This window comes from Panthera onca, chromosome B1 (genome assembly GCF_046562875.1).
Source record: "Panthera onca isolate mPanOnc1 chromosome B1, mPanOnc1 haplotype 2, whole genome shotgun sequence".
Lineage (NCBI taxonomy): Eukaryota > Metazoa > Chordata > Mammalia > Carnivora > Felidae > Panthera > Panthera onca.
Window position 1 is genome coordinate 5073689 of NC_138342.1, and position 25227 is coordinate 5098915.

At 57.7% G+C, this 25227-nt stretch overlaps 1 protein-coding gene across 10 annotated transcripts in view; it reads left to right on the forward strand.

The window, feature by feature from the left end:
• The window catches only part of LOC132692732 (janus kinase and microtubule-interacting protein 1), a 249392-nt gene that overhangs the window by 100080 nt on the left and 124085 nt on the right, over window positions 1-25227 (forward strand). For 9 of the 10 annotated variants that reach the window (XM_078446276.2, XM_078446277.2, XM_078446275.2 and 6 more), the window contains 10 exons: window positions 775-903; window positions 2166-2249; window positions 5335-5397; window positions 7075-7173; window positions 9842-9943; window positions 10627-10680; window positions 11231-11296; window positions 16860-16928; window positions 18189-18266; window positions 21223-21426. In XM_078446276.2, coding sequence (XP_078302402.1) covers window positions 775-903; window positions 2166-2249; window positions 5335-5397; window positions 7075-7173; window positions 9842-9943; window positions 10627-10680; window positions 11231-11296; window positions 16860-16928; window positions 18189-18266; window positions 21223-21426 — 948 coding nt within the window. Of the gene's footprint in view, window positions 1-774; window positions 904-2165; window positions 2250-5334; window positions 5398-7074; window positions 7489-9841; window positions 9944-10626; window positions 10681-11230; window positions 11297-16859; window positions 16929-18188; window positions 18267-21222; window positions 21427-25227 lie in introns of those variants that run through there. The other variant, XM_078446280.2, reaches the window with a different exon arrangement.

The following is a 25227-nucleotide window of genomic DNA, read 5'->3' on the forward strand; positions in this document are numbered from 1 at the left end:
CGGGAAGAACACCCCCGGAAGCCCTGTCACCCCGAGCCACCAGCCTCACGGTGCCCGACCAGCGCGCACATCCAGGCTCATGACCGCGGCACTAAGTGAGCCGGACTCACAGAGGCGTGAAGGGCGGCTCTGTCCTCTCCCGCCCGCCCCTCGCCGGCCGGGCTCTCTGGGGAAACCCGAGTAGAGCACGGTCACACCAGACACGGGCCTTTTTCGATTTTCCTTTGGCACCAACGGCTTGTAACGGGCAGCTTTCGGCACCAAACGCCGTGTTCCACGCCCCCGTCTCTGGTGAGCACGCGGGACTTTTCACGTGGACGCGCACGGAGCCTTTAATGTCACGAGTGTCCCCTAACGGGTGCTTCCCAGTTTTCACAGCCACAAAGACGTGCCACTGGCCAGCCAGTCGCTGCACCCTTGCGTGCCCGGGGGGGTTGTCTTCGGAGAGATTCCCGACGTGAGGAGCACGGAGGGAGGGGGCACGGAAACGTCCACCCGTGGGGTCCGGGCTGGCTCAGGGGCGCTCTTCCCCTGCCTCCCTTGCACGTGACTCAGGCATTCCGGGCTTCCGCGAGCTCCCGGGGAGGGCGCTGACGACGGGGACGGCGTCTCCTCCCGCAGCCTGTCACCCGGGGTCCCCAGTTACATCCCGGCGGTGACCGGCTCCCCCCGAGGAACTGTGGGCAGCGCCCGGGAGGGCCGGGTGTGTGCTTCCGGGCCGAAGCCTCACCACGTCACGCGCTCTGTTGTGTCTCTCTTCTCCGGCACGTTCAGACGACGACGAGAGAAGAGGCCGACCTGCGGTTCTGCCAGCTGACCAGGGAGTACCAGGCCCTGCAGCGGGCCTACGCCCTGCTTCAGGAGCAGGTGGGGGGGACGCTGGACGCTGAGAGAGAGGCCCGGGTGAGTGCGCAGAACGCCGGGTCCCCGCGCCCCGCCTTTGACGCTTGGAGGGGGTTGTGCGAGCTGATGGGGGACACCGTGGGCAAACCCGTGGGCCACCGTGTGACCGCAGGCGCGGCCAGAAGAAACGATGCTGTGGTCCGGCACACGTCACGCGTGCCGTCTGTTGGCAGGAATGCGTTCAGACCCCAGGGCTCGGCAAGGACCCTCCTCTCCCTCCCAGGCTGAGAAACCCCTGTGCACATCCCGGCGTGCTCCCAGCCCTCAAGGCGCTTTGGTCCCTGCCGGCCACCCAGGGCTGGGCCAGGCCCCCCGTTGCACTGGGCTGAGCTCTGCCTTCCAGGAAATTCCACCCGCTGGCCCTTACCCCACCCTCAGGAGTCACATGGGCCGGCGGCTGCCTGCCCCTCCTTCTGAAAGCAAGGGGCCCCGCAGACACAGTGCTTTACCCAGCACAGTCCCCGTATCGTTCCCACGACAGCCCTGTGAAGTAGGGGGTGGCGGATGAGGCTGGGGGGGTGGGGAGGAAAGCTTCTTGTGCCGCAGTGGAGTTCAGCCTGTAACCTTGTAGGTCGATGGAGGTAACAGGGCTGGGCTCGGTGTGGCCTGCCTCCTGTGGCTGCCAGCGTTTAAAAGTCAAGAGATTTTGCGTAGAAATTCAGGTTCCTTACCTCTCTCAGCGGCTCACAACGTGCTCGGCCGGGCAACAGCGGGCTTCCTGTTCACGTGGTGGCGGCTTTGGGCCGCGGCTGAGTGGGCATTTCGCCTGAGAGGGGACGTGTGCCTCACTTGGTCCCGATCCCCACCCCCCGTGCGACCCCACACTCAGTCGGCTTCCCTTACTTACATACCCGCCCGGTCCTTGAGACACTTGGGTTTTCAGCCCTTCCCGTAGGTGATAAAGGGCCCACGAAACGTGTCTGGGAGCGTTGGTAGAGGCAGCCACTGAACGTGGTCAGAAAGCCAGGGTGGGGACCTTGACATCTGGCTTCCGGCTCGCTTACCCCCTTGTAGAAATGAACCCCTTCTCTAGGCTTCCGTGTCAATGTCTGTAAAATCGAGGGGAATAGAGCCGACGACCCCTCAAGGTCTTTCGGTTCTTAAACGTGTGTAACGTGCAGGCGAGCGACCCCACGTGCGGCCTGCGAGCCCGTGCTCCCCCACACGGACGTGCTTCCAAGGCCCGGATCGTGGCGCGGTCCCTTCCACCCTTGTCACCCATTCGCGGTGACCCGCTCACTTTTTGGTCCTTTTCTCTCCAGACTCGGGAACAGCTCCAAGCTGACCTGCTGAGGTGTCAGGCGAAAATCGAAGATTTGGAGAAGTTGCTGGTCGAGAAGGGACAGGTGAGTGGAACGAGCGTGCGGCTCTTTGCGTTTCTGTCCCCTCGTGGTGTCCCCGTGGCCTTGGTGCTGGGGGGCGGGGGACCCCCTCCACGGTCTGTGTGGTTTGCTCCAGAGACATCAGAGAAAAAATCCCTAGCAGAGCCCAGCGAGAATATCCTTCCTGAGGTGCCTGTTTGCAGAGTTTTTATAGAAATCAAGCCACGAAATGAAATCCTAACGTGGCGTTTTCTTTGTGGGCCAAATGCTCAGAAGTGGGAGACACTTCACAAAGCAAGGTGGTGACCACAACCCGTTTTGACTTGACTCTGAACGAAAAGCTGCCACTGGTTCTCCAGACCCAGTTGTGAAAGTGAAGGGGATCCCGGCTTCCCGGCTGTGGCCCCGTCACGTGCCCTCCAGGTCCCTGAGTTTCTCGGAGCCGAGTCGCCTCCACATGCACCTTCTCTGAACGTGACAAGGCCCGGTTGACAGCAGGGAACAGTAAAGAGGCAAAGCCCAGCCCCAGACCCGTCCCCTGAGTTGGGGGAGACCGTGGAGGGTGGTCTGGGCGGAGGTCCAGCCTCTCAGAGGGTTACGTTCAAAGGCGACATCACCCAGGGGTCAGCGCAGGTCGGCCGCGCTCTCCGCGGTAAGAAATAAACCAGAACTTCGCAGTGGCTTTACCGCGGTGAGGTTTGTTTCCTACTCAGCACCCTTCCTGTCCCTCCCGCAGGCCGGGGGGTCGTCTACTCCATGTGGTTACTCAGGGATCCAGCGCTGGGGCACCAGCCTGGATATAACGGCCCCGTCGGCAGCTCGCCTTCCCCCTCAGAGGGCAGGAGAAGGCAGTTTGCTGCCTGGACACGTTTCACCAAAACAGTCATGTGGCTACACCTGACGGTGGGGGTGCCGTGCGGGTAGGGGGTGAGGAGGTCTGGCAAGGGCTCCCCGAGGTCCTGGGCTGGGACACGGGGACTGGCGGTGGGTGTTTAGGGAAGGGCGTGTATGAGGTTCTGAACAGATGGCTTAGAACTAACTCTGAGCAGTTAGTGGCTCTAGGGCTCGGGTGGTGGCTGAGATTCGAATTCAGGCAGACGGCCAGTAACCAGGGCCGGGGGTACTCGCGAAGCCGCCCACGGCAGCAGCATTGTGGCCGGCACTGATCGGCCAGCCCTTGGGCACTGCTTCCATAACCGTGGTCCAGAACATTCCACGGAGGCAGGACAGCGGTGAAGAGCCCATACTCCGGGACCGACTTGGCAGGCATGTAGCACAACCCACGTGACCGACATTGTCTCTTTGTGCCTCAGTTTACTCATCTTTAAAATGGGGGTGATATTAATCCTTCACATACTGGGGAAGCAGAAGTGGTAAGAGGAAGCAGCCTGGGGAACAGTCCAGGTGGGAGAGAAGGCTGTTTTCAGACTCCCGTCCACCTGCCACTGTCCTGGGCCCCTCTTCCAGGCTGAGCTCACATAGCTCCTGACCACCGTCTTCGACTAAGTTACGCCCCACCTGTGGATGGGTGCTCTCGGCCGTGGATGGGCTGCTCTCAGCACCATATAAATGAAAGGGCCACGCTGGGACAAAGCAAATGTCCATTTGTTCAGTGAACGCTCACCAGAGCGCTTGCCCCACGCCAGGCTCTGTGCTCGGCCTGCAGGGATAATGTATCGATTAGCTATCACTGCATAACAAACCACCCCAAAACTTAATGGTTTAAAACAAGAAAAAAAAATTGATTTGCTCATAATTCCGTGGGTCAGCGGTTTGGATTGGGCTCAGCCGTGTAGTTCCTCTGCTGGTCTTACCGGGGCTCATGCTACAGGCTGCTCTCTGGGTCACCTGGGCCCGGGTGGCCTGCAATGGCCTCTCTGTCCCATCTGGGCACTGGTGCCAGCTTTGGCTGCCGTGTTGGCTCACGGTCTCTCATCGCCATCTCTCTTACTCTCTCCAACCTGGCGTCTTTGCCTGGTGGCCTGGGGACCGGAGGAAAGGGCAGGCGTCAATGCACAGGTGCATTCCAAGCCTCTGCTTGAATCCCATTTGCGAGTATCCCGGTAGCCGAAGTCGCCCCAGCCACGCCTGGCTTCAGGGCTGGAGAAGTCGATGCCATCGGTCATTGGGAGGAGCTGCAGAGTGATACCGCAAAGGGCCGTGGAGGTGGGAGGGACAGTTGCAGACGGTATGCTCCAGATACAAGGATGAGTAGAACGGGCTCTGTCCTCACAGGGACTCACGGCCTCATGGGGCCTCCATGTGTCGACCCAGCGACAGTGCAGGGTGATACGTGAGAGGTGGAGGGAAGCCGAGGCCGCCGGAGCTGAGAGAAGGGAAGAGGAACGTTCTTCCGTTTGTTCCCTTATCCATCCTGCCGTGTTTATGGAGCACAGGCTGGGGACGCCACGGTGGAAAGACAGACCTAGTGCCGTGTGCTCATGGGACTTACCTGGACAGGAACCTGCCCGGGCCGAGACACGTAGTTAGGGCCTCACGGGCAGAGGGACCAGGATGCACCCGAGAGCGCGTCCGCGGGTGTGGGGGAGACCCCGGGTGCAGTGAGCAGGCCTGAGTGGGTGGGCAGTGCCGATTTGGTCGCTCTGCAGCTGGTTTCCTGGCAATGACACTCAGCGTGGGCCCCCTCTGCTTTCAGGGAGTGTGAGCGGTAGGGAAGGGACACCCTGCGATCCCGCCGGCTCGCTTTTCTGGGTGTAGAGGTTTAGAGGGATGATGAAGTCTTTCTAGCTGCTGTCCCTTCTCTGATCTTTTCATAGTCCCTTTTTTTTTAATGCTTATTTATTTTGAGAGAGAGAAAGAGAGCACATGCACAAGTGAGGAGGGGCAGAGAGAGAGGGAGAGAGAGAGAATCCCAAGCAGGCTCTGCACTGTCAGCACAGAGCCCGACGCGGGGCTCGAACTCACAAACCACGAGATCGTGACCTGAGCCGAAATCGAGAGTCGGGCGCTTAGCCTACTGAGCCCCCCAGGTGCCCCATGACCTTTTCATAGCCTTATATTAGGTGACTTTTTTTCGCTGACTCAGTCTTTGCTGTGTGAGCACCTGTTTGCTTCAATGAGCGTGAACATATTTAGTGCTTTTTCTTAGGATTCCAAATGGGTTGAAGAGAAGCAGCTTCTCATCAGGACAAACCAGGACTTGCTGGAAAAGGTACGTGAGCGTCAGTACCCTCCCCGCCCCCTCAGAGAATCAGGGACCTCAGAGGCTCAGCCCGACTGAGACTCTGCCCCAGTGCCCCCATGGTGGGTCCGGGTCCTGACTGGCTCTCAGAGCACAGACCTCTTCCTCACGTTGAGTCCGAGCCCAATTTGTGGGGCTTCCCAGGCCTCGGCCCCGGTTCTGTCCTCTGGGACAGGGCGTGCGCCCTGCAGACACAGTGAGGGCCGCCTGCCCTGCCTCCACAGGGCTTTCCAGGCCACCTCTCCCATTGCTCTGGAACCCCCGGCAGGTCCCCTCCCTCCCACGTGGCGGGGGGGACCGAAGGCGCTGGCCGCCCGGCAGGCTCTCAGGCCGTCACAGTCCAGTTCATGGACCGGAGGCCTCGGTGCTGGCAAAGCTGAGCCTGTCTTCCTTCTTGCGGTCATGGAACTTTCCAGACGCCTCTTGAGACAGCAAGGGGAGTAGGTTTAATGCTTTGGAATGAGACCTCAGCTTTATGTTTCTCTCGTTTGTGTGCAATTCAGAGTGTTGTTCTGTTTTGTTTTCTTTGTGCAGCCACCGTCACAGTGCAGCTTTAGGACCTTTTCCGCGGCCCACAAGGGTCCCTTGTGCCCATTTGTAGTCACTCCCTGTCTCCTCCCACCACACACCCCCCCCCCACCCCCACCCCTTGGCAACCAGCGGTGTACTTTCTGTCCACAGAGGTTTGCTTTTCCTGGACCTTGCATGCCAGCCGCCCCAGACCTGGGTGAGGCCTCAGCTTTAGAGCATCCTAGAACACCTGCAGCGTTGAGCCCGGGCTTGCCCCCCTCCGCCCCCGTCCCCAGTCCCAGCTCTGCCACTGACGGGTGTGGCCGCTCACTGCCCTGTGTTTCTCCATAGCGTTTGGAGCTCGGGGACAGGGCGTGTCGCCGCCCTGCAGGTCGGGCCTGTGCGTTGGGAGAGATTTCGTGTCCTGCTCACTAAATTCAGGGAGCCATGGAGAAAACACACTGTTTCCAAGAGTCCCCTGGGGGTGCAGGACCCCGTCAGTGGAGACCCTCCCTCTGGTTCTCCAGGCAGGAGGAGGGGAGGCCCTCTGTAAGGAGGTGTGCCTTATCTCAGTCAGTCCTGGCTGCAGGACTTTATGCCCCTACGACAGAAACTGAGGCACGGAGCCATTAGGGTGCTTTTCCAGTGTCTCCTGGCAGGTGTTGGACCAGGCGGCCCACCTCCCCAGACGGACTTGTGCCTTCAGGAGAACTGATTCCACTAGGCCTTCTCCTCAGCCCTCTGGCAGGGTCACAGTGGCGGCCTGTGCCTTCCTGCCGCAGCTTGGTGCTGTCTGTCCGGGGGGGGCTCATCCTGGGGGGCCAGACCGCCCGCGAAAAGACCACACTGAGGCTTTGGGATCAGAAGCGCCCATGGTGCGTTCCTGCCTCCCTCACACTTGACCTCAGGAAGGGACTTAGTGGCGCCGTGCCTCAGTTTCCCCCATCGCTCATTTATTCGGCAAGCCTATGAGGAGCCCCTCTTCCAGGCCCGGCCCCCCGGGGGGGGGGGTTGGCAGGGACGGTGCCGGCGCCCCCACCCCCGCACCCCGCCCGCGCTGAGCAGGGTGCGTCTCCCGCGGCCCCCACGGAGACGGCGGTCCTCCCGCCTGCTAACCCACAGGTGCGTCTGCTCTAGATTTACAGACTGGAAATGGAAGAGAGTCAGCTGAAGAACGAAATGCAGGACGCCAAGGACCAAAATGAGCTGCTAGAGTTCCGAGTGCTGGAGCTCGAAGTAAGAGACTCTATCTGTTGCGCGCTCTCAAACGGAGCAGACCTTCTCTTTGAGCCCAAACTGAAATTCATGTAAAGCTCCCCGATGCCCTCCAGCATGTGTAAAGGGACGTGGTAGAGTTCTCTTTTCTTTTCTTTTCCTTTCTTTTCTTTTCTTTTCTTTTTTTTTTAAATCTGTATGTTCAGAATAATTTCACTGCCTTAATATGTTCTGGAGAGAATGCTCACCGAGGTCTTTGGACATGTACCAGAGCTAATCTATTTATTGCCTACGGCTTGTTTTTTGCACTTAATAAAATAATTTGTTTTTGCAATATTTTGCCTTTTTTATTTGTGTTTCATTTCCATAACTACTTCTTTCCTGCATGCATAGTCACCTGGTATGCGTTCTGCAAAGTCGGACAGAAGCGCTGTTGCAATTAATAACACACCTTTTTTAAGTGACCTTGCATGCAGGGAATGTCTCCTTTTGAAAGAGCGGGGTCCGACCCGGCCCGCAACTGCCTCTGTAGTGTGTTCACTGCTAGTTCGGCCCATGTTCTGTTTGCCGAGGTGAACACAGGTAAGTAAGCGAGCAGGGGGAAAGGAGGTATCTGCGTAGGCGTTTGAGAAAACCGAGGCCATTGCCCCAGCTCCCTGATCAGTGAACATGGGCCCGTGTGTCATGGCAATGTTGCATTGGACTGGAAATGTACCTGTTTGTACTCGAACCGCTCGACTCCAAAATTCCTGGTTAGCGTGGAGGGAGACCGAGCGGTGTTCGTAGGTAGCGGCCGTGTTCCAAACCTTCAGTAAGGTCCCCAGTACAGAGCTGCATCCAGGGCAAGACCGCTGACGGTTTTTTTGCTTCCCACTGAAACCTTGTTTCCGGTATGTCGCTGTATCGCCTTGCTGCCACCCGAACGTCATGACCCTTTTGTGTTTGTTTGTTTGTCTGTTGCCATTTAAACACCATCCACAGTTTAAACATCAGCCATGTTGGTGACACTCGTTTCTCTAAGCACCTGCAGTGACGCAGCCCCGCTCTCCCTCGGCTGAAGCCTTTTTGCATGCACGGAACCCTCGGGAGAAGCGAGCGCCTTCGCAACATTGGCGTCCCCCCGATTTTGTTCCCTCATCCTGGCCTCAGTCAAAACTGTTTGCGCTAGACCTTACCATCTTGTCCTTTGTTGTGTTGGCGTGGACCGTGGCCTGAAGGTCTCGAAACCAAGCGTTACCCCTGCAACGCAACTCTTGCTTGAGCGCCAACCGGGCCTGCGTTCACGCACTAGGAATCGGAAGCCACGTGAGGTCACTGTTCACACTTCGGCCAGCTAGGAAGCCTTTCACAGCCCTTGGTCACACGTCTTTCTCATGAGAGTTCCGTGAGCGTTGCTCAGCGTGCTAGGATTTTCTTGAAGTGTCCCCACTGTCCTTCAGAGCCGTTAGAGACCAGTTCGGACTTTCGTTCGGATAAAATATGGGCTTTCTGTTGTCACTTTTTCTATGGAGACTCCACTTAAGCATTGCAGGTAGAAAGGCATCCGTAGAAGAGAGCCACTGTGAATTTCGGTCTTCATGGCTGATAAGGGAAACGAAGTTTTCCCCCTGAACTGCTTCAAACAAGGTTAGCCAAGTTGCACCTTGTGGAAGGTAATTGAATGTCCCCTGCCACCCACCTCACCTTCCTCTCCCCATTAGCCTTATCCATCTGCGTAGGTCCTGCCATCCAAGCTGGTGCTCATTCGGTTACGTTTCTTAGCTGAGTGACTAAAGAGACCCATGGGTGCCCTCCCTAGATTCTGCAGGAATCATCCAAAGCGGGCTTACTCATCTTACTCTAATTTTGGCCAAATAAAAGCAGTTTGACTTAAAGGTATAATTCAGAAAGGTCTTCTCTGCTGGCCTTCCCATAAAGCTAAGCTGTCCGTTGCTCAAGTTTTAAAGGCAGCTCTGTGTACTATATCCCTGCCATTAATTGGGTTTCTCTTGTCCTTTTTAAAAACGTGTCGCGTTACATAGGATTAACGAGCACCTCTTCTGGGAAAACGCTTGCTTTTCCTTCCTCAGTGGTCGAGATTTGAATAGCAATCTAAGGCAGGGATAGAATGATCGCTGATGTGTTAGCACGGCTCAAAAAAAAAAAACTGTGAACAAAGTCAGCCGATTGTCTTGAAAACGGTGTGAATCCAGGGTTCGTGTCCCGGCCCTGCGGCTGGGGAGCTTGGGACTGGGACTCGCCCCCCTGTCCATGAAACGAAAGCAATAACGCCTGCCTCGTGGGATTGTGTGAGGGCTCAACGAGGTAGCGATTTGCCGCAGGGCACGAGGAACGCCATAGCTGGTGGCTGTGCTGTCCGTTGAAATTTCACACACTTGTTCTTACCGAGTGTTTAATGATCCGTGGCTTCCCGGGCTCCCGTCGCGCAGCAGGTGAACACATGCCTTGGTTAACCGTTTCTTCCTAGCGGAGTGGGTAAGAAGTAGACGCATTTCGGCTCGAGACCCGCTGCCCTGCAGAGGCGGGACCTCGGCGTGCTCCTTCGCGGACCAGGAGATGGTAGTCTGTGAGCCTTTTAGTAACGCCTTGGCCAACTGGAACCTGTTGGTCTTTGCTGCGTAACGTGGGAAAGTGGCAAGTGGTAAACAAGCCAATAAAGTTCTGTTTTTAAACCAAATCTTTTCCCCAGGAGAGAGAGCGGAGGTCGCCAGCATTTAACCTCCAAATCAGCACCTTCCCCGAGAACAACAGAAGCGCTCTCCAGCTGTTCTGTCACCAGGAAGGAGTTAAGGTAGCGTGCTTGGGGGGTGCCTCCGCTCAACCCACCGCCAGGGGCCCCCTCGGATGCCAGGCGCAGCCGTAAAGGGGGATTGTGCCTTTGTGTCACACACAGAGCCGATTTTAACGAGGTAGCCCGCCCCCCGCCCCCAACACCGTATTTGGAAAGTCGGAGTTTGTGTCTCAGAGGGTCACCGAATGTCACCCTCTGTGTACCCGTGTTAAAAGAGCAGAAGCGTGGCACACAGCTTTGAGGGCCCACCCCGGCGTGGCCGCCTCCCAGCTCCGGGCTGTGAGCTCCCCCAGCCTCGGGCTGCCGTGTGTGAGGTGAGACCAGCAGCACCAGCCACGAGACGAGACGAGACGAGACCAGACGAGACGAGACGAGACGTGACGTGGGCATGACATCAGAGCAGCGCCGAGCGCAGCAGCCGCGCAGTGAGTGAGGGGGTGGGGGACGTGGCTGCGGCTGCCGGCCGGGGTCCTCCTGACCCTCACGATTCCACCAGCCGTTCCTGCAAAGCTCAGCCTACAAGCAGCAATCACTGCCTTCTCTCCCTCGACCCCCGAAGGAGCTGCCGGGAGCCCTTGGCCCCGCCGCGCGCACCGAGAGGGACGGACGAGGCCCCGGCGGTAGAGACCGGTCTGCACGGCCTTGGCGGCTCCCACAAAATGAACGTTGGCAATCTTTTCCAGGATGTGAATGTTTCTGAACTTATGAAGAAGCTAGATATCCTTGGCGATAACGGGGTAACTATGCCGGCCGGCTTCTGCTCTCGCGCTCTCGTCTCCACCTGGGTGTGTCCTGTGTGCCTTTCCTTTCTGTTCGGTTCGGGTTCTTCCCAACGTAAGAGATCTGACACGCGCAGTGTAAGGCTTCTGTGTGGCCGTGCCCTCGTGGGGGGTGGGCGGGTCACGCTGTCACGGGCGGGGCACGCGGTCACGAGCGGGTCGCGCTGTCACGGGCAGACTTCTGGACTTAGCGCTTCCTTCGCACCTGCCGGCGATGCGGGCGCACGAGGGAGCTCCCGGAGGGACGGTGGACCGGTGGGATCCCTCAAGGTTTCTGAGATCAGAACGTGGCATCCCTGCCCCCTTAAGAGACTGGCTGGAAACAGGCCCTATCTGTCAAAGGCCTGGCCCCAGATAGGACACGGCTGCCTTTAAACATGGGCCCCCTTAGAATGTGGGGGCCGAGCCCCGGGGTCGCCTCTCGGAGGGGCATGGAAGCCGGTCAGCGCTGTCTGCACGGGGACGCGGGGTCCAGCGTAAAACGCCCTTCCCCATTTTTGTGTTTTAGAATTTGAGAAACGAAGAACAGGTTGCAATAATCCAAGCTGGAACAGTGCTTGCCCTGTGCGAAAAGGTAGAGCCCCGCGGCACCCTCTGTCCGTGCACCGTGTCGCAGCTCCCCCGGCGCCACACGAGAAACGGCACCTCGGCGTCTCGCTTGGCTCTGGGGCATGACTTCCCGCCTCCGCGTCTGCATGTGCACGCGCATGCCCGCCCCTTGCCCGTCCAAAGCCACACACGCTCGCCCTAGACAGCTTAGCGCACAAGCCAGCGGAAGCCCCCACGGAGGAAGGAAAGCACCTGCGACCCTGGGGTGGATTTCTTTCCGGTGTTTTGCCCACGACCGTTTTTTAAGCCTCGTTGAGATCCGGCTTGACTTCCCGTCTTTAACCCTGCCTGCCACACTTCCACCCGCATCATTCCACCGTAGGGTTCAAAGAAGTTCCTTACTCCTCAGCTGCTAGTTAGTGAGGGGGTTTCCTTTTTTTTTTTTTCCCTATTTATCGTGATGCGTGGTGAATAGCGTTGTGCGTCGATTTCGAGCCACCTCTTAAGACCCTCCCACGGGACAGATTCTAGATGTGGAATCACGGGGCCACCGGTAGGGAGGTTTCTCAGAGCTTTAATATTGTCAAAGCGTCCACCCGCGTGTTACTGCATTGCCGGGTCCACGTTCAACTTGGTGCCCTGCCGTTAGAGACCCCTGCCGGCTTGATAGGCTTGGCTGAACTCACATGATGTGACTGTTTCCGTTTTCATGTATTTGAGTGCTAGTGATCCTGGCTTTTTATTGTGTATCGTCTGTTTTCTTCTTCCTTGTGAACTGTAATTACATTTCTTTTGATGATGTCCGTTGGGTTTGTCATTCATTCATTCATTCATTCATACATTCACTCCCTACATATCTGTCGTTAAGTATGGTGTTTCGTACTGACTTCTCTGTGGGCCTTATGTGTTAAGATAATTAACTTTTTGCTGTGTTTGCTAAAAATACGTTCCTGGTTTGCTTACCTTTTACATTGGTATAGGATAATTTATTTAAAAAAAATTTTTTTTAACGTTTATTTATTTTTGAGACAGAGAGAGACAGAGCATGAACGGGGGAGGGCCAGAGAGAGAGGGAGACACAGAATCTGAAACAGGCTCCAGACTCTGAGCTGTCAGCACAGAGCCCGACACGGGGCTGGAACTCACGGACCGCGAGATCGTGACCTGAGCCGAGGTCGGCCGCTTAACCGACTGAGCCACCCAGGCGCCCCTGGTGTAGGATAATTTAGGCACGCACGACTTTCACGTCGCCCCCGTCCAGAGAGCTTTTCCTTTCGAAGCACAGGAGTTAAACTTTGAAATACTATTTTAATAACGATGAGGTCTTAGTGACCTTAATCAAACTTCTTTCCAGAATTTTTGGAAGGGCATGGAAAATACAGATAGTCTGCTTCACTGGGCTCCTGTCCTTCCTCCCCACTCACGTGAAAGGCACTGAGTGTTGGTAACAAACTTGGGCAAGGCTTTGCCTGAGGTCACACAGGTGGTAAGTTACTTCCCAAGTCACAGCGTCCTCAGGTGGACAGCAGGTGGCGCTGACTCACGCCCGGCTGGCTGGCACAAGGTACATGGTCAGTAAATGTCCCTCTTACCAACATATGCAAACCCGGCCGCCCAGCCTCCTGTAATAGTGCTCCGGAGAAGTGTTACACAACGTGCCTGGTAAACACTCCCGACTTGGTTTAGTGCCACGTGCTCCCTGGAGGATGCCGTAATGTCAGGCCCAGTAAGCCCGTCCTCGTCCCCTGGGAGGCCTCTCCTGCATTGACTCCCGCCCACCGCTCAGCCTTCCGCAGATCGGTCTCCGGATCACTCTGAGCCCCCACACTAGGAACCCGTGAGCCTTGGAATCCAGGACATGGCATCCAAGCAGAACCAAACATTGTTACTAAGCACCTGGGGCAAAGCTTGCTTGCTAGAAGGGTTTGGGCAGTGGTTGTGGACGGGGAACCAATGGCCAGAACCATCCATGACTTGGGTGGCTGATTTGGGATGGGGCTGGGAATAGGCCAGGGTCTCCTGGAGGGCCACACCGGGTGGAAAGTTCACAGACTCACTGAGAGCAGCCCCTTTCGAGCCACTTTCTTCTCCCACTCAGGCCCTCCCTGACCTGACTCCTCCCCGTGGCCCGGAAAATAGTGAGCGTCCAGACCTGTAGCCTTGGGCCCTCACCTCAGATCTGTGGGACCCCCGTTCCTCTCAGCAACCATGCGAGATTAGTGACTCACCCCTTCTACACCGGCCTGGTCTGCGGCAGCTGTCACCCCCCACCCCCACCTTCACCAGCCAGCTGTGCAGGGGAGAGGCGCCCACCTCCCAATCTGGGACTGTCCTTGGGGGCTGGACTCAGACCAGTGTTTTCCCATTTTCTCAGATTGGGTCTGAGAGACCCCAGCCCCATCCTGGGCCTGTGACTAAAGATCTTGTAGGTTGGGAGTCGCTGTATGTCCCCCTGGAGGGAATATTAATGCTGAGAGTGGCCCCAAGAGGAAAGAAAGGTGGGTCTGCAGGACAGAGGGGACCCCCGGGGAGACAGACTACCCGGTTTGCCCGGAACTGAGGGGTTCCTGGGACACGGGAACTGAAACGGGGACAGTCCTGGACAAGCAGGCACGAGTCGGTCACCCTGGAGCACATGGGCTGGCAGTGGGATCTGAGACCCACCAAATGTGTGTTGTTAAAAATCACCACCCAGTGCCAGTATCCGACCAAACTGAGGTCAACTTCAATTTTTCTATTTAGAGGGACAAAGCTGTGCGTGTAGCGTAGAAGCGAAGTGCACCCCTAATGGGGATGCCACGTGGTGTTCCCGGGTGACCTTGCTCTGGGGCTTTGTCCAGCTCCTAACCCTTCCCCGAGGAAGCCCTGTCCCCACGCCACGTCCTCTGCACACAGCACATGCCAAGCAGAGAAGCTTGGACATAGGACGTCTCAGGGTTTACAGGTGATCGTGAGTCACAACTCTTCCTTATGAATCTCCCTCAAGTTCAAAACCAGCTGGGAAACAGTTCAAAACCAACCAGAAAGATGGAAGTTTTTAAGAGAATTTCGTGTTCTCGCTGGTAACAACAGATCAGAAGGTTCGGCGTAGGCCTGCGGCCACAGTCAAGCTCTCCGATAGCTGGCCTGGGGTCACGGTCTTGGGACCCTCTCTGGAGGGAGCGTCGGGGCTTAGAGGCTCTGGGGCTCAGAAGCCGGCACCTGTGGGCAAGGACCTGGCTTCCTATAGAATGTCCTCTTCCCCTGTGGGCTGACTCACTTCTCCCCTGAGGGCTTAGGGGAGGACAGGTGTCCCTGTCCCCATCACCCTCCCTGCTGGCCAGTAATGTAGTGCTATTTGCATTTAGGCTCTTGCTCTGGGAGAGGAAGAGGGGCCCACTGGCTATCTGGCAGGACTCTTTGATGGGAAATTCGTGACCTCACATGCCCAGGATGCTCATGGCCAGCGTTTTCTGCCCTCATGTTACTCTTTCAATTGCTGAAAAGCACTTGTCAAAATTGTTTTTTCTTTCTACGCATAATAGGCATGTCACATCTCTTTAACAGGAAGAAAAGACTGGACACCATATTCTGTAAAGCCTATTCTGAGAGTTGCTTGCTGTCATGATTCAAAACTGGATTTTTCAATTTTTTTTTCCATTTAGACTTTATTCATTTTATGACTGCTTGCATTAGGGTATTCAAAATGAAATGTGTCATTTCCCGCCAAAAATATGCCGATCTATTTCTGAGACATTGCACAGCCTCCTAACATCTAATGAAATGCTCCATTCTGGGCGCCTGCTTCTGCTGCTGGCTCTGGGTGCCCAAGACGTTGGGGGGACCCTGTGTGATCACAGCTGTATCTAGTCTTGTTTCCTCCACGGAGCCAGCACACCCCCTCCCAGACCTCCACATTGTCACGTCTGCTCTCGTTCAGCAAAATGTTTGTTGGGCACATGCTTCGTGCTGGGGCCCGTGCAGGGTAAGGAAGTGTAACAGACCATGTCTGATGTGGTCCCCACCTTCGGGCTTTTGTGGGAGGGAAACAGACAACAGCAATCCGTCAGGTGAGTGCCGTGAGATCCGTTCACAGGATGACACAGGGATCCCAGAGGGCACCTGACCCCATGGACTCAGGAAGCAGGGCAAGCTTCCAGGAGGAGACAACAGCTAATGTGGCCTGAGGCTGAGTCGGTGTGACCTCGGTGAAGGCCTGGGGCTGAGGCTGGTGTGCGGGAGGTGGTGATGCTCTAGGCAGGGGGAGAAGCAGGTGCAGAGGCCCTGAGGTGAATGAAGACTGGGCTTGGTGGCCCCCAGGAGCGATGGGCTGTCCCTGAGGGCTTTAAGTGGAAGCAGATTTTTGAGAGGACGCGAGGGCCTGAGAGCAGAGAGGGCTCTGGGTCCAGACGGGAGGCTGGAGTGACGGTGGCCGTGGTTGTGCAGCGGGTGGGTGTTTGAACCAGGAGGAGGTGGACCCAATGCATGGGAAGGGGAGGAAAAGGTGGAATCGAGGCTGCTCCCTACTTCCTGGTTTGGGTGAAATGGGGCTCTTCCCCCACAGAGGGACCGGGGAGGCCAGGGAGGCATCAGAGGGAGATGCCATGGGGCGGTCTGGGCTGGAGAGCAGAGGGGACACAGGGACAGGTAGAATCCCCAGGGAGGCGAGGGGGGAAAGCCAAGGGCAGGGTCCCAAGGGGACGAGAAGCTTCAGCCACCAGGGAGGAGGAAAAAGCCAGGAGGATCACACGGCAGCCGAGGGAGGCTGGGACGCCCGGAAAGGGGCGTGGTCCCCAGGCTGGAGGCAAGGAGGCTGTCTGTCCCGCTGAATGCACACGTTCATGCACACTGCCACACACGGACACCCCCAGCCCACCACCCCCCCCGGGTCCACCCAGCAGCCCATCTCTTAGGTGGGCTCCTCCTAAAGACATACCTATGTACCTCCATCCAGAGAAACAGCTGCCCACCTCCCAGCCCAGACCCAAGAAGAGGCAGACTGCCCCCTGCCCCTGGCACCTGCCCTCGGCAGGCGCTCGCCCACCTGCCTCCGCCCACCCACGCCCTGGTGCTCAGCACACCCCTCACCCCCCGGTGCACCTCGCCGCTCGGGGCTGCCGCCGCAGGGGTGCAGACTTGAGGGCTGGGTTAGAAATCCCCATGGCCCACCTGTGGGACCTCGCACGAGCGACCTAACTAGGCAGCCATGTCCTCCCAGGCTGCCTATGCCGTGGGCTGGGCCTGAAGGGCTGGATGAGATCCTCAGCATGAAGCCCCCATCACACCTTAGACCTCGGTGACACTCAGCGGGCCCGCTGGGCACCGAGTCAGGCTCCCACTGAATGCACACTGACTCCCTCCTGGACACACACACACACACACACACACACACATCCATGATCCACTTGATCCCTGAGCAAACACCTGTCAAAGCCAAACATCTGTACAGACTAAGAAATTCTGTTTCGAGGCCCCCCACTGCCCCAGGATGGGACGAGGAGGCCAGGAGCCGAGTGGAGGAGGAGGCCCCCTACACACGCGGCTGGGGTGAAAGGCCCCCGGGCAGCACTGGTTCTCACGTGTGTCCCTCTGTCCCTGCTGTTTTCCAGTGGCTGAAGCAAATAGAGGGGACTGAGGCGGCCCTGACCCAGAAGATGCTGGATCTGGAGAAGGAGAAGGTAAAAGACTTAGCCCTCTGGGAGGCAGGCGGGTGGAAAGGGTTCAGACAATTTCCCTCCCAGGACGGCTTCTCGTGTCTTTTCGCGCGCATTTATTTGCACGCGTTTCTAAATTTTGCTTTTGCCCCAGTGGCCGTTCTGGGTAATTGTCATCCATTGGCTTACTCATCCACTCGCTCGGTCATTCACTTCATACGTATTTTTGGAGGCTCTTTATCCCAGGCGCCATGCCAGGATTAGAGGTCTGGTAATGAATACGCGGGGTCCCTGCCTCGAGGGCCAAGCTCACAAGCCTGGGGGACGTGTGCTCATGAGCTGACAGCCACAGTGTAGCCCGAGGACACCAGGATGGGCGTGTGCTGATGCCGGGGCACTGGGCCCAGCGGCCTCGGAGACACACAGCTGGGCCTCCCGACTTTGCTGGCCCCCTTAATGGCCATGAGAGTTTGGGAACGTGGCACTGGACCCTGGCGTCCTTATTGCCAAGTGGGGGTTCCAAGTTCCCCAGCCTGGGGCTGTCAGAGACGGCTTCCCAGAAGAAGTGGCTCCCGAGAGCCTTCAAAGACCAATTCAAGTTTTGCAAGTAGAAACGAGAGGTGAGAACGGGAGGTAGAAGGATGAGCTTCACACCAGCCAAGTGGTGTGAGAGAGTCCTGGCTTGGAAACTGGTCCCCCCTCTGCCACCAGAGCACTGGGGCATCCAGGGCAAGGCACTGGTCCTCTCTGGTCCTGTTTCCTCATCTGTAAAGTCAAGGGACTGCAGTAGACCAATCGTCACCTTGAAAGTCTCAAGTCAGTCCTGGGGATTTGCCTTCAGGATGCATGGTGCATGCAGGGACTAAAAGAGTGAGCCAGTGGGTGCAGGGGGTGGGGGGGAGGGCACGCACAGCAAGGAGACCGGTCAGAAGGTGGGGAGGTGATGCTGTTGGTGTGTGGGGGGGGAAGAGCCTCATCTGGGAACTGTTGCGACGGTCTTCAGGGGCCACCGGGACGTGACAAGAGGAACTGAGAAGGATTCCTGCTTGGCCACCGGGTGGGAGGGGTGTCACGTCCTTGCGGTCGTGGAAGGGAAGCCGGGAGGGGGTGGGATCACGGTTCCTGGGGCAGACCATCGCCTCCCTCCTCGCCTGAGCACCTGGCGGGTCCCCGGCTTGGTGGGACTGCCACTCTCTAGCAGAGGTGATCACGTGAGCTCTGAAGATCTTCCCTGTGATGAGTTCTCACGCTGATCTTGATCTTGGGGGGGCCTCCCCTTTTCAGGACCTGTTCAGCAGGCAGAAGGGCTACCTGGAGGAAGAGCTGGACTACAGGAAGGAGGCCCTGGACCAGGCTTACCTGGTAGGACCAGACGCGGGTTGGATGCTTTGGCTCGTTGAACTCACCCTTAGGGGCTGTTTTTCCCTTCGGGGCTGGCACCGCGTTTAGGGGTCTTACAAGGGCCGCGTGGACGCCATCAAAATGCCCTGTCTCTGTCCTGACCGGAAGGACCGTACCGAGAAATTGTTTTTTTTCTCCCAATCAAGCGTGATTTTCAAAAAGTTACCCTGATGGTTTCTTTACACATGCACATCCAATGCCAGTAGTCGTTTGAGATGTGTGAGAAGAAAGCGTCTCTCTTCTGTGTGTGGTTGTACTTAAATACTTATTTATGCATCACCCTCCTGCCAAGCAAGTTTTCCCGGAAACAGGAACGAGGGTCAGTCACCAAGGAACACAGAGGCAGAGCACTGAGCAGAGGCAGGTGATCGTTAGAGCCAGAGGGACCTGCCGTGAGGTCCTGTGCAATATTGCATGTGGGTCACACAATCTGTTCCGGGCTTCCCGGTGAGTAGCTTCAAATGGGATCATGCCCAGGATCATATGTCATAGGGCTTTGAGGACACTCCTGGCACCGAGTGAGACCGGGAGACAGGAGGGGCACCGCCAGGGTGTCCCCACAGCACAGAGAGCGAGAGAGCTCAGGGTCACATCTTGCAGGAAGAAGCGGTGTTGTACCCAAAGCCGCGAGTCAGTCTTTGCCCGGGTCATTTGTGGTTGAAATTATTTTCCAAAATGGGTTAGTGCCTGTGACCTACAGAGTCAACACGTGAAAAATGACTTTCCAACCCTCGTTTCCATGAGCATGTCCGGAAGATGGAGAGCAGGTGGCCCGGGCTTGGTGCAGACAGGAGATGCTGGGGGTGAGGGCTCGCCTGCCTCCTTGAGGCCCTTGGCCTGCCTGGGAGTGTGGACGGTATGGAGCCCAGAGGGAGTAGGCCGGTGGATTGAGCCTTGCTGGGTCTGACGTTTGCCGTCCAGGGCTTACTTGCGGGCACACGACTCTATAACGGTGTTGAGGGCCCTGCTGAGCGTGAGCCCCATGGAGGGTTGCCTCCTTCCCTTCCCTCGCTGGTTTTGCCTCGACTCTGCCCACCCTTGGTCTTTCGGTGAACGCCTTTCCCGGCGTCACGCACCGTCTGTCACGCGGCACTGCCTCCCCGAGCACTTCCGGAAATCTCCGCGCAACGTGACTTGTGTTCCCTTGTTCCCGAGGAGCGGGGAGTTGGGAGGGCTTCACAGGCTCTCAAGGCAACCGAATAAGTTCGGAAAACCCCGAAGGGCTTCTTCAGTCCTTGAATACGTTGATGGGTGGGCCGGGGCTCCGAGAGGATCATAAGCAAGGAAATTGTCAATTGTCAGATGGTTCGTGGGCCATCTTTTCAAGGGACATCGTGCGGGACTGGCGATTTTCAACACATTTTGGAAAAGCTTGGTGTCCACGCTTGGCTGTCTAAGCACCATCGGCAGGAGGGCCCTGGGGGACCCTCAGAGTCCTGCTTCTGCAGAGGAGGCCCCTGGGCGTGCTGACCCTGCCACGCTGTAGGAACTACGTGCAGTCCCAGACCGTTCCAGAGACTCGGGTGGGATTTCAGGCACGTGACGAGGTTGCATTCTGATGCCGTGTTGGAGTGACTTGAACAGTCAGGGGAATGCCACGCTACCAGAGGGTGACAGTGTCGTGTGCCCGGGCAGGAGTGAGGACGGCAGGTGCCACGTTGCTGGCCTGTGTGCCTTTGACATTGCTCTGAAATGGGGCAGGTCCACAAGGGAGCTTCTGGAATTGGGGGGCGTGGGATCCTGGCTGGAAGCTGATGACAGATCTTGAACGGGGAGGGGGTGAGCCAGCAGGGCACAGGGACAGGCAGGCTCCCTGTGCACCCCGCATGGGGACCCCTGGGCTGGGCCGGAGGGCAGACTCCCACCTTCTGGGGTTGGGAGAGGGGAAGGTGATTATGTCTGTTGGTTAAGACTAGGCCTGGCCTGATGGGTCTGGAACCTCCCCGGGGGGGTCCACACAGCCACGCAGGCTAGAGGGGCGGCCTCAAGCCACCTCTCGCCTCTGTTTGGCACTTTCCACCCAAACTAAAGACCGGTCTGTCTGGTCTCGGGAAGACAAGGAACCGTTCCTTAGCCCCTAAGGTCCCTGAGCTGGAATCCCCGAGGCCTAGGTAGGTGGGGAAGTTACTGGTGCGGATGCAGACCCAGCAGCCTGACCCACGACGGGGTTGGCATCCGAGGACGCTGTGGGGGGCGGATATAGGGAGGCAGAGAAGGAGATAATTCTCTCTTTTGTCCCTAGATATTCCCATGAGGTAACTATATTTTAAGTGTCTTACGGTGAAGTTGGGAAGAAATAGCTTCCTCTAACGATTAAAACTCTTGCCTTTCACGAGGTGCCTTCGACCGGCCACTAACCTCTCATCCGCTTTGCTAACACGCGGTGTCTTGCGGGGAGGGCACGGTTAGAACGTGGTTACTATTTGCTGTGGGTGGACATTGCATTCCTCGCTAGCTGGCTGAAAACCACGCGGGTGCAATTTGACCCATATCTCCCCCGCTGACGCCCATGATCAAAGGGGAGATTTGTTCCCGAGGAGCGGGGAGAATGCATTGGGGGCCGAGGATAAAAGGAAAAGTCTCTTGAATCACACGCTCTGCGGGGCGGTTACGATTATTTCTTCTTCCTGCCCTGGTCCCCTCCCGCACAGAGTAGGGCATCTCGATCGAATGGAGCGAGACATGTTCTCCAAAAGCTGCTGCGCCCGGGGCCTGAAAGGGGCTCCCTCGCTCCCCGCCACCCGTGTCTGCTGGCTGCTCGACGAGGCGCCCCCCCCCCCCGCCCCGTGCCCCGACCCCGCACGCCTCCCCTCCCTGCCTGAGCTCCTCAGCTCTGCCTCCCTCAGCTGCAGTGTCCCGGCCGTCACTGTCGACCCGTTTGTGACCTTGCGCTGTCTGTGTGATTTGGGCCACTCAGAAAATCCAGGAGCTGGAGGCCACGCTGTACAACGCGCTGCAGCAGGACCCGGGGCGGAGGGCCAGCGAGGCGCTGAGCGAGGGCCAGCGGGAGGATCTGCAGGCCGCCGTGGAGAAAGTGCGCAGGCAGATCCTGAGGCAGAGCCGCGAGTTCGACAGCCAGGTTCTGCGGGAGCGCATGGAACTACTGCAGCAGGCCCAGCAGGTGAGGGGCAGGTGGCTGGCGCCGGGTGCCCCTTGCCCTCTTCCCAGCCTCGGACCCCTCCGACGGGCCCCTGGGTGCTCCAGGCGTGTTGGATGGGCGGCTGGCAGCGAAGCGAGCTTCCGTGCAGTGAGGCGTGTTCTCCCAACATGGCAGGTGCATTCCTGGCAAAGCGGAGCGAGGTCCGCAAACCGTTTTTCTGATGCGCGTTGATTTCAAGGATAGGGCCCGCCCCCTGGCTGAGCGGTGATGCAAACCGAGGCCGGGGGTCCCCTGGGTCCCCCACCTCCTGCATCTGTGTTCTATTTGAAAGTCAGGTTCTTTTTTTTTTTTTAAGTGTTTAGTTATTTTTGAGAGAGAGAGAGAGACAGGTAGAATGCGAGTGGGTTACAGGCAGAGAGAGAGGGAGGCACAGAATCTGAAGCAGGCTCCAGGCTCCGAGCTGTCAGCCTAGAGCCCGACGCGGGGCTCGAACCCACGAGCTGTGAGATCGTGACCTGAGCTGAAGTCGGACGCTTAACCTCCTGAGTCACCCAGGCACCCCTAAAAATCAGGTTCTTAAAGCCAAGAGGCATTGCTGAGCCGTTTGCTCTTTTGCTGTATGTCGTGACGATGGCCGATCTGAGCCCTGGACCCGGAGGCCCTATTAGTTGTTAACTCCGAAAACCTAAGTGTATTCCGAGGTTTGGGGTCCTGTGTGAGTGACGTGGGCTTGGCTGCAAGGCCTCCAGGGTGACCATGGGGACAAAGAGGTGGCAGCAGCATGCTGACACTTGAGCGCTCACGGTTGCCGACCCTTGACTGCCGCCCTCCCCCTCTGCAGGGTGGGGACGATGATGTCCATTCTCGATGCGAACACTAGAGCTCAAGAAGGTTAAGTCGAGTGCCTGAAGGTCACACAGCTAGCGGTGGTGGGGGGCGGGGGTCCCAAAAGTGAGAAAGGACCTGGGTGACCAGGGGGAGGAGGCGACGTCACGGCAGGCAGAGCAGGCAGATGCGTCAGGAAGGGGCAGGGGAGAGTCGTGTCTGAAGACGGCACAGGCCCCAGGGGATTCGGGAAGGCACAAGGGGACACAGACTGCACGTGGTGCAGGAGAGAGAGAGAGGAGGTGGTGAGGGAAGGGGGGCCAACAGGCTGGGAGGGCTCTTCATTCAAGACTTGGTTTGGCTGAAAGGGCACGCAGGCAGCCCCTGGGACCCCCGCCTGGCTGTGGCCCCCGTCCCCGCGCTGCCTGCTCTGTGCCGGCAGCCTCTGCTCATCTGCCCGGAAGCAGCGTGCCTCCAGAGTGCACACGCGTTCGCACACACAGCCTGTGTAGACGGAGAGGGAGTCTTCACGACTAGGGAGGTTCCTGATCAGGTTGGAACAGCAAGGGGAAAGGGGATGGAGAGGCTGGAGAAGGAGGGAGGAGAAGGGAAAGGCATCCATCCACTGACTGAGAAGGTCCGATGTGCAGAAGGGACGAGTGAGGCCAGGATACAGACCAGCGGGCGAGGGGGAGGCTCATGCTTCTGAGCAGGGTCTGGGGGGTGGGGGCGGGGAGGAGGAAACAGTGGTGAAGCTTTGTGCCCTCACGCAGGGTCGGGGGGTGACGGTGCTGAGGGGAGAAGAGAGTCAGGCCACCTTTGCTCACATGAGGACCGCGGGAGGGGCGGAGACAGAAGGGAGGACTAGGAATCCCCGTGGCCCCAAGTAGGTGGGGCAGTTGCTGGTTCAGGAGAGGCCACTGGGATGGAGACCAAGAATTTGCAGGTGACAGTGACCAGAGTGATTGTCAGCCTTGCAGGGCGGAGCGGGGAGGGAAGGGGAGGAAAGAGAGGGAGGGAGAGGAGGGGCTTACGGTCAGTTACCATCAAGGAGATCCTGGCGCAGGGATATTGGCGTGGGCGTTTGCCTTTGAGAACACTGTCACTGAGCCGCCTCTGTTACTGTCACATCAACAGTGACAAGTGGCCTGGGGCACCCCCAGCCCGGTGGGGACCCCAAACACAGCACAGATCCTGACCAACTCTTGTGGCTGAGGCTGTTGCGCCAGAATGCACCTGCTGAAGACGTGCAGGGAAGGGTCTCCTTCCGCAAGGCTGGCGAGGCGCCCAGTGCAGGGCGTTACTGAGCCGGGTCTGAAGATAAATAGGAAGATGCCCGGTGGTCCTCAAGGGGGGATAAGTAGCTTTTCAGACGGCAGCGCAACATGGCGCCGTCAGCTTGGGGTGACAGAGTGCTTAAAAACACAAACGCTGCGAGCAGACGGTACGGCTCTGAACCCTATTCTCCTACTAGCTGTGTGGCCTTGGCCAAGCGACTTGACCTATCTGAGCCTCAGTCTCCTCCTGAGGATGGTAATAACGCCTGCTCATTGGGATGTTGTAAGGTTTAAATGGACTCTCACGGGTGAAGTGCTCCCAGTAAGGGTAGGCGGCTATTTTTACTGCCAGTGTAGAGGGTGAGCAGGAGCCCGATGCTGGCTGGTATCTTATGTCCATCACCGGGCTTCATTGGTGGGGCCTGCTGACCGTGCGGTGAATGGAGGCGTTGTTCAGAGAACCCAGCTCAAAGCAGAGCGGCATGCGTGTGTTTGAACCGAGAGGTCATTACCCGACTCGAGGGCCCCAATCTCACGGAAGTGCTTCTGACGGTCTAAGTCTGGAATGTACGAGGGGCCAGTGAGCACATCCTGAAGACACGGGGCATTGCGGCATTTGGCCGTGACTCCTGGGGAACGCACGGTGTCCCGTGTGCCAAGAAAGGAAGGGAGCTGGGTGTTTTAAAAAAGAAAAAGAAAAAAAAAAAAAAAGGAAGAAATCCAAGCTGCCCGCGTAGGGAGATTGAGGACTGGGACCCCCTAAGAGAGAAAAACCATTTTTAACAGGAGGGTTTTGGAGTGTCAGCTAGGATCACATGGGACACATCACTTCCTTTTACTTTTCTCACGTACCTAAGCGTGGAGAAAGTTAATGGCTTGACCCAGCACTGCAAATTGTGCTCCACTGTCTCCGGATCCTCTCCAAATGAGTTGAAAATTGTGCTGAAGGTACAGGGTAGGCTTCTATGAAAACACGCGGGTCTGCGTGTGGCGGGCGACATTGACAAAGTCACTGAATGGCACGCCCCTCTGAGGCTTGGAGGAGGCAAGACATACGGATCGATTAGCTAGTGCCTGGAGCATGGTGGGTGTTCAGTAAAAGGAAGACCCTCCCCTTTGTAGAACAGCCCCGTCTCCGTCCATCCCTGCTACTCAAAGTGTGGTCCGTGGACCAGCGGCGGTGGCGTCACCTGGAAGCTGCTAGAAATGCAGACCCCCGGGTCCACCCCAGACCTGCCGAATCGGATGCTGCCTTTGACAAGATTCCCAGGTGATTTCCGTGCAGCTTCAACTCGCTCAGTTTGGGCTAGTCGTCAACAGAGATCCGGGGCTGTGAGCAGAGGGGAGCAAGGTCCCGCCTCCATCCGCCCGGGGAACCGTAACAAAACGCCGCGGGCAGGACTCGAACGTGCGTCTGTGTCTCACGGCTCTGGAGGCTGGCAGTCCAAGAGCCAGAGGCTGGCTGATTCGGTTGCTGGTGAGGACTCTTCCTGGCTTACAGACGGCCTCCTTCTGTGCCCTCAAATGGCCAGGGGTGCCCGAGGTAGGGAAAGGGGGACAAAGGAGGACGAGGAAGAGAGGGAGAGCAGGTCGGAGGGAGATCGTTCTCTTCTTAGAAGTCCCCCAGTCCTACCAGATCAGGGACGCACCCTATGACCTCCACTAACCTTCTTAACCTTACCATCACCTGAAGGTCGCATCTCCAGATACAGTCATGCTG